The 8,583-nt window shown below is 37.0% G+C and overlaps 1 protein-coding gene across 1 annotated transcript; it reads left to right on the top strand.

Annotated features, from left to right (window-relative positions):
* Nucleotides 1-1,182: 1,182 nt before the first annotated feature.
* LOC107566257 (hepatocyte growth factor activator-like) lies at nt 1,183-7,463 on the top strand. The gene is made up of 6 exons (XM_016251648.1): nt 1,183-1,359; nt 2,221-2,461; nt 2,544-2,683; nt 3,676-3,816; nt 5,935-6,077; nt 7,153-7,463. Exons 1-6 carry the CDS (start codon nt 1,344-1,346, stop codon nt 7,384-7,386), a joined length of 915 nt encoding a protein of 304 aa, XP_016107134.1. The 5' UTR covers nt 1,183-1,343; the 3' UTR covers nt 7,387-7,463.
* Nucleotides 7,464-8,583: the final 1,120 nt, after the last annotated feature.

Genomic DNA, 8,583 nt, shown 5'->3' with positions numbered 1-8,583 from the left:
CACACACACACACACACACACTCACACACACACACACACACACACACACACACGCGCACACACACACAAACAAACAAACACACACACACACATACACACACAAGCAGGGCCTGAAAGTATTTTTAATCTTTCATCTTTTAAATGAAAATCTATACCTTTCAGAAACTGATAATTACCTCCCTCATATTATATGAGTTTTTGTATCCCCCATTCATTTTATAAGAGGTTTGCATTTTTCTATATAATTATTTCAAATAGTTCAATATTTGTAAGTATAGTTCAAATATTGTTAAAAATTCAAATAGCTTGTACTCATTTAAAAATGTATATTTTCTTTAACTAAATAAAGAAAGAAAGAAAGCCTCATAATCTCTCCCTGTGTGTGTGTGTGTGTGTGTGTGTGTGTGTGTGTGTGTGTGTGTGGTGAGCGCGGATTCCGTGTGGGATTTCCCCAAGCAGAAAACGCACTCACGATGGCCGTCATCGGCGTGCAAGGGGGCCCTGCACGTACCGCAGTAACGGCGCGGCATTTGTAACAACGCCGAGAAATTTGCTCTTTAGAAATTTGCTCTTCTATCTCGCCGGATGGCGGCAGGGGACCCGGACTGCTGCTGCTCGTGCTGAAGGCGGCGAAGGCGCTGGATCAGCCGGGCAGAGTCGTTCCGCTGCAAGGCGTGTCAACGGCGAGCAGGCTCTTCAGTCAGTGGAGATGCGAAGAACGTCGTCGTCGCTGAAGGATGAAGAAATCTGAATCCTATAGCGAAGCAGCCGCTTATATAGCCAGATGACTCCGCCCATTCTGGCGGGCTTTGGCAGGCTTCGCTGCCATAGGTTTGTTTTTAAAACACTGCACGAACCAATGGCCGTGCAGTTTCACTGCGTGATTGAAAAAGGCTTCAGTTCTGGAGAAAAAATGACTTTTTCCCATAGCGTCTAGCAGACGCAGTACGAGTGCAGTATCGAAAGGGAAACTCATATTTCCGCTCAGATTCAGACAGGAATCATGTGTTTGTGCTGCTTTTCTGCTGTTTGAGGGAGAATGCAGGACTTCACATTACAAAGCAAAAATGCTCTGAAATGCACATCTTTTTTGAGAAAGCGTGACTTTCTCTAGCAAAACAGACATCAGTCAGAAACATGTACCGGATTGAACTGAGCAGATCTGCTGTTTAATATCAGTATTATGTGTGACTGTGATCTTGTGCTGTCTGAGATGTTTCCTTGATTTGGCAGGAATCCTGATCAAGATAAGCTGCCGTGGTGTTACACGATGACGGAGCGAGCCGTTTTCGTGGGAGTACTGCGCCATCAAGCCCTGCTCCAAACCAGATCCTGAGCTTCTCATGACTCACAACAGCAGTAAACAAGAAACAAAGATAACCTTTCCTAAAAACTTCTCTAGAAATCCCACGGACTTTCTCAGGTGTGGGAAGGGAAAATCTCACCCAGCGTCGCCTGAAGCGCTAGATTTAGATAGTTATTTTATTAACGGTGTTCAGAGACGCTCATGATCCGCGACAGGCGTGTTCAAGCAGGCTGTTCTCACCGTCACTCTTTATACATCTAGTGTACATAAACGTAAAATTTATATATTTCATTCAACAAACTTGCATTGAATTGATCAAGAGCGACAATAAAGACATTTATAACGTTGCAGAAGATTTCAGTTTCAAATAAATGCTGTTCTTTTGAACTTTCCATTGATCTGTGAATCCTGAAAAATAACACGAATCACAGTTTCCACAAAAATATGAACTGTGTTCAACATTGATAATAATCAGAAATGTTTCTTGAGCACCAAATCAGCATATTAGAATGATTTGTGGAGAGAAGACTGGATTAATGATGCTGAAAATTCAATTTACAAATTACATTTGACTACATATTCACATAGAATAATATTTGTAATAATATTTCACAATTTTTGCTGCATTTTTTATCAAATAAATGCAATCAGCGTCTTTTAACTCTAGTGTTAGCAATAACAAATACTAAAGCACAGGAGTTTATTTTTTTATTTACTTTTTATTTTACACATTTATTTATTTATTTACTTACCCCTCTGAGGTTGTTATTGCAGGTTTATTTAGTTATTGCATACAGCTAAAACAACTACTATACGTTTTGTCCATTTGTTTTAAGCGATAGAATATTCAGTATCCTACAGTCAGGTGTATTCAGATTATTTTCATTAAACACAGTCTCTGTTGTTTCTGTCAGCGGGCCACAGAGGTCCCATCATCGCCGTGGCCCCGGGGCCCTCCCTCAGTTCTTCCAGGACCACGGCGTGTGGGAAGAGGCAGGAGAAGCGGATCAGTCGGGGTCGAATCCTGGGCGGGACGTCTGCATTGCCCGGCGCTCACCCCTGGATGGCAGCGCTGTACATCGCAGACGAGTTTTGTGCAGGAGCGCTGGTCTCCTCCTGCTGGATCGTGTCGGCCGCTCACTGCTTCCTGCGCAAGTATGTGTCTGTGTGTGCACTTCATGCATTTCTATAGAGTTACAGCTTCAGTCTAACTCCATACACACTCTCTCTCTCTCAGTCCACTAAAGTCACAGATTCGGGTCATTCTCGGCCAGCACTCCTTTAACGACACCGGTCCCAACACCAGGACCTTTGCTGTTCAGGATTATATTTTAAACCCGCGTTACACACAGTTTGAGCCGACCTTAAACGATATCGGTGAGTTTGGACTCTAAATACAGAAACTTTACCATCATTATTCACTTACAAACTTTCATATCTGTGCGTGTGTGTTTACAGCTAGTGCGTTAAACTAAAAACAGGGCTTTTCTATTATACATATATAATGTTTATGCATACACAAAAAAAATTTTTTTGTCCTTTTTATTAGTTTTTGTTTTCTAATGTCAATATAGTATTTATTTATATTATCAATTCGTTTTAGTTTATTTACTTTTAGTTATCTTAGTACTTAAACTGAATGAGAATCTTTTTTTTTTATATATTTTATTTTGAGTTAACCTTTACAGTTTTAGTTATATATATATATATATATAATTATTTATTTATTTATTATTATTTATATACATTTATTTACAATATTTATTTACAAATTACTGTCAATTAATTTTAAAGTTGATGTTATGTTTAATGCTAGTAAATTGCAACACGACACTTATTCACCTTTTAAACATACTTTTAGTAACAGGGTTGCAAATATATATATATATATATATATATATATAAAACAAGAAATAAAAAAGCTAAACAGCTCATATTACATTTTGTTTCAATGAACATTCATTGGTCTTCATTCTTATTACTGTAAATTGTTTCAGGAGTTTCAGACCCTGTTTTGTACTTTATTCGTTAAAAGTCCCATGTGTGTTCAGATGTGGGTGTCTGCAACATGGACGAGTAAACAAAGACAACACATGTGAAAATGTGCTTTTCAAGCTTCTCAGGAAATGTATGTAAAACTCACACACACACAGAGACACACACACACACACACACACACACAGTGTGTATCAGACATGCTTCAACATGCTGAGCACCACTATTGTTCTCCAAAAGCACATCAATTAAACTCAGTTTCTGTATTTTGCAATAGATAACAACAGAGAGTGTCTCTCACCTGTGCTAAGCATTGCTATGGGGCGAGTAAGCATGTGTGTGTGTGTGTGTGATAATCTTGTGTGTAATAGCAGCTTTAGTGAAGCTGAAGAAGGTTGACGGACGCTGCGCTCTGAAGACGGCCTTCATCAGGCCCATCTGTCTGCCGGGGAAACACATGACGTTCCCCGATCACTCCTGCTGTAAGATCTCAGGCTGGGGTCACATGCACGAGAGTGAGCTCACCGTCACTAACTCTGCACCAGTGCTGCTTTACTATCACTGAGATACTCTTACAGCTTTTACCAGTGCTTGAAGTGTACCAAGGGTCCAGTAAGAGAATGCATTCAAACAGTAAGTGTGAGTGTTTTATGCTGGATGCTGGCTGAAGGTGTTTTAGATCACGCCGTTGTCAGTGGTTTAGTAATTCTGCATGGATCAGTCAGGTCAAGGTAGCTCGTTTAATGGTCTTTTGGTGTCTCCCTGTGGTCCTGTTTGGTATCGCAGCTTGACTTGTGCAAAAGTTTTATTAAAAGTGCTGCAAACTGCAACTGTAAATGTTTTTTGTGAAGCTGCTTTGCAACGATGTGTATCATGAAAAGCGCTATACAAATAAACGTGAACTGAATTGCAAACATTTATTTATTTATCGTGACACTATATGCATTCATTGCGAATTGTGAAAATAAAAAAGTACTTTTTTAGTACTTTAGTTTGTATTTATTTATTTTTGGGTGGGTGAATTATCCACTTCAAGCACTGGTTTTTACTCATATTTTGAGTAAAATATGTATTTTACTCAAAGTTACTCAAAATAGTATTTCTATTTTTTGTTCTATTTTCATTTGAATTTTACTTGATTTTAGTGATTTTGTTGTTTGTCATTTTATTAGTCATGTTTTTAAATGTCTATATGGTTTTTATTTTCTATTTCAGTTTTAGTTCTAGTTATTTCAGTACAAGTTAAACTAGATAAGTAAAGATCGTAAACAAACTTTTATGTTGGCTTGACAAAGCCTTGTTTGAAAGTTGTAATATCTTTGAAAAGCTTGAAGTTTGAAGATTTGATCTACTGCATTGCTAAAATTTTATGCAAGTTGCTAACATGTTTTAGCATGTTGATAGCATGTTTTAGCATTTTGCTAGCATGATTTAGCACATTACTAACATGATTTAGCATGTTGTCCTTGTCATGTCGTTCCAAACCCATAAGACCTTCGTTCATCTTCAGAACACAAATGAAGATATTTTTGATGAAATCCAAGAGTTCTCTGACCCTCTCATAGACAGCAATGATCCTAACACAATCAAGATCCAGAAGCGTTGCAAGGACATCGGTAAAATAATCCATGTGATAATCCACGTGGTTCACCCGTAATTTTACGAAGCTACGATAATACTTTTTGTGCGCAAAAGAAAAAATAAATAACGACTTTATTCAACAATTCGTCTCCTCCGCGTCACCATATAGCGACATTTTGGAGAATATCCACTGAATGTAAACAGCGTATGCAGTTCTGTGTCAGCTGCATCACGCGTATACGTGGTGTACGTTCAGATCAAAGCGCAAACAATGTAGACAATATTAGTCTATATTATATATTGTATTTTTGCTATTTTGTACATTGTCTATTTTGCATATTTGTATATTATTCTTTTTATTATCTGTGTCCTGTCTTGTCACTGTCATTATGTTGCACTGTGGAGCTTCTGTCACTAAAACAAATTCCTTGTATGTGTAAACATTCCTGGCAATAAAGCTCATTCTGATTCTGATTCAACGTATCCGCGTGGCGCTGCTGACACAGAATAGCATAAGCTGTTTGCGTTCAGTGCATATTCTCCAAAATGTCGCCAGGGTGACGCAGAGGAGACGAATCGTATTCTAAGTATTCTCGTAGATTCGTAAAATTACGGTTGAAACACTGATGTCACATTAACTATTTTACCAAAATCCTTACTAAGTTTCTGGACCTTGATCGTGGTAATTACATTGCTGTCTATGGGAGGGTCAGAGAGCTCTCGGATTTCATCAAAAACATCTTAATTTGTGTTCCGAAGATGAACGAAGGTCTAACAGGTTTGGAACGACACGAGGGTGAGTAATTCATGAGAGAATTTTCATTTTTGGGTGAACTTATCCTTTAAAAGAATTTCAGTATATTGGCTCTGTCAAGCCAACATGACTAAATGAAGATCAGAAATGAATCCACAATGGTGAAGCAGAGCTGTTATGTAGTAATGCACACCTCAGTGTGACGCGTGACGTGTGTGTGTGTGTGTGTGTGTGTGTGTGTGTGTGTGTGTGGGAATGTGACGTGTGTGAATGTGACGTGTGTGTGTGTGTGTTTTAGAGGCGAACTCGTACTCTCGCCTGATGGAGGGAGTGGTGAAGATCATCCCGTTCGATCAATGCTCGTCTCCAGACGTCTACGGGTCAGAGGTCAGGTCGGGGATGCTGTGTGCGGGAAGTGAGTCCTGTGTGGATGCCTTTCAGGTCAGACGCCAAAACAACACCTTTTGTCATGTTATTTTTATTACGTTTATTGGATTGCAGATTTGGATTGTATATGACATACGACTAATAATTTTAGACTAATATTCCTATTTTTAGCATAAATTAAAAAACATATGAATAGGAATATCAAATATTCTGTAATACATTTTAATAAATAGTTACGTATATATATATATAAACACACAACAGTTCTTTCTGGTCCTCGAATCTGATTGGCTGATAAGAATGTTGACATTAGAGTCCAACAGAACTCCAACAGCCGTTTCACCGTTTGTATCACTCCGCTTGCTGAAGTTGCCGTATTTCTCAAAGTGAGTGTCATGGCTGCAGATTGTTAATAAAGATAACGTCTATTTGAACATTTGCTTTGATGTTTTCGGAGATGTGAGCTCCAGGACGTCAGCGGCCGTTCTGCGCTCATGAACCCGCGGAGAGAGCGCCTCACCTCAGCCAGATCTTCTGGAATTTACCCGGAAATCATTTTGTTTCAAAGCAATGAAAAAACAGGTCTAATTATTTTACTTTTTATTTTAGAGTAATATTAATTTACTTAATATATAATATGGAATAATAATAATATGGAATGTCTTTATCAAGAAATACTGTAATATCACTATTACTGCAGTAATAATAATAATGATAATATATAATGTAATTCTTATTGTTTTAGATTAATATTAATATAATTAGTATTAATATATGCATTCATATAGAATTTTCTATATCAGTAAATGCTCTTATACCTATATGGAAGCATGTTTCCGCCACTGAATAAAACATGAATAAAAGGTAATTTCGAAATAAAATTCGGACTTTTTTCTTTCTCAAAATTATGAGTTTATATTCTGTAATTCTGACTTTAGAACTCGCAGTTGATAGTTTATATCTTGCAATTCTGAGAAGAAGAAAAAATTCAGAATTGTGAAATAAAAAGTCGCAGTTTATTTTTATTCCGTGGCGGAAACAGGCTTCCATACACATCAGTATTAGTTTAAAATAACTGAATTGTCTGTACTGACAGATTGTTTGATGTGTGTGTGTCTGATGTGTTCAGGGCGACTCGGGCGGTCCGTTAGCGTGCGACTGCGACGGCGGGAGTTTCCTCTACGGAATCATCAGCTGGGGAGACGGATGCGGACGCTCGGGAAAACCCGGCGTTTACACCCTCGTGCCCAAATATTCAGACTGGATCAACAGCGTCATCAAAAAATCCAGAAAAACATCCCAAAAAACATCAGTGAATAGAACAACCATAAACATTTGTATCGGGCGTCAATACCAAAAATGAAACAACTGTGACTTTACTATTAATGTATTCATGAAGGCTTTCCATTCCAGTGTTACTGCGTCATACTGATGCACGTGTGTTTTACTGCGAGCCTATTGTATTTATATTAACAAGCAATATGGTGACATGTACACTGGAATGGAAAGGGTTATGTAAAGTTATTATTATTATTAGCATTATTATGTTTTTTGCGTATCGATAAATTTTGATTGCTGTGAAATAAATGTCTTTAATCTGCATTGAAACACTAAAAAGAGAGTTTTTTACAGTGTTTGAGTGAATCTGGTGTTGGAAAGGTCATGCTTTGCACACAAACCCTTGAAAGCGAACAGACAGATGCAACAGTTTGCTGTTAAATCATAGTTTAGCAGCATCATTTGAACAGTAAATTATTCCACTATAATAAACATTAATTAAGTGCATTCCTTTGACTTTCATTCAAACATGTCTCTGTGTTGAATTTCTTTTCTGACATTGGAATGGCCAAGTAATGCATAATGAATATGTATTAATATTTATATCATATTTCAACACAAAATTTAAATATATGACATTATATGTCACATATTATTATTTTTCATTATTTTGATCGTTTTCATAGCATTTCCTCACAGTTTGTATTACTTAAATGGTAATAAATGTTCGAGTTTGCTTGTAGTTCAGTCGTTGAATTATTATGAATGATTATTTCTATTGGATTGTCATAACTGCAATATAGTAATGAGAATGATCCTGTTCAGTTTTTTTTCACGTTGTATAGTATTTATAGGTAATTAATTTTCAATGGACTTTCGACAGTACAAATTTGTTTTAAAAAAGAACACAAAGTAGAAAGTGTTCCATCATTAATGTTTTGTTTTGATAATGAAACCACATGTTATCATTACAATAATGTTATAAACTATTATTAGACCTAAAGCCGATTTACTTTAAAGCTTTATTTTCTTTAACTTTTTTTCCCCCCACTTTGGGTGAATTTTTGTTTGTGTGTGTGTTTGTTTGTGATATGCACCCTTGTATTGCTTAGAAATGTTTGCACAATTATAATAGGGACACTATTTGTACCTGATCTGATTATTATAAATTAAATTACCTTTTAGGTGTAGTAATGTAATTAGGTTGCTTAAGTAATATTACATTCAGATAGGCCTATTTATTTATAGCTAGAGAGAGAGAGAGAGAGAGAGAGAGAGAGAG

This window comes from Sinocyclocheilus grahami, unplaced genomic scaffold, assembly GCF_001515645.1.
Source record: "Sinocyclocheilus grahami isolate Dianchi unplaced genomic scaffold, SAMN03320097.WGS_v1.1 scaffold1064.1, whole genome shotgun sequence".
Taxonomy (NCBI): Eukaryota; Metazoa; Chordata; class Actinopteri; order Cypriniformes; family Cyprinidae; genus Sinocyclocheilus; species Sinocyclocheilus grahami.
The sequence above is the reverse complement of the archived record's forward strand: the minus strand, read 5'-3'. Positions and strand labels throughout refer to the sequence as shown.

Excerpts from the sequence above, each read along its gene's own strand:
- LOC107566257 (XM_016251648.1), top strand. Across the intron at positions 2,462-2,543 it reads GCTCACTGCTTCCTGCGCAA|TCCACTAAAGTCACAGATTC; the intron begins GTATGTGTCTGT and ends TCTCTCTCTCAG. Across the intron at positions 2,684-3,675 it reads GCCGACCTTAAACGATATCG|CTTTAGTGAAGCTGAAGAAG; the intron begins GTGAGTTTGGAC and ends GTGTAATAGCAG.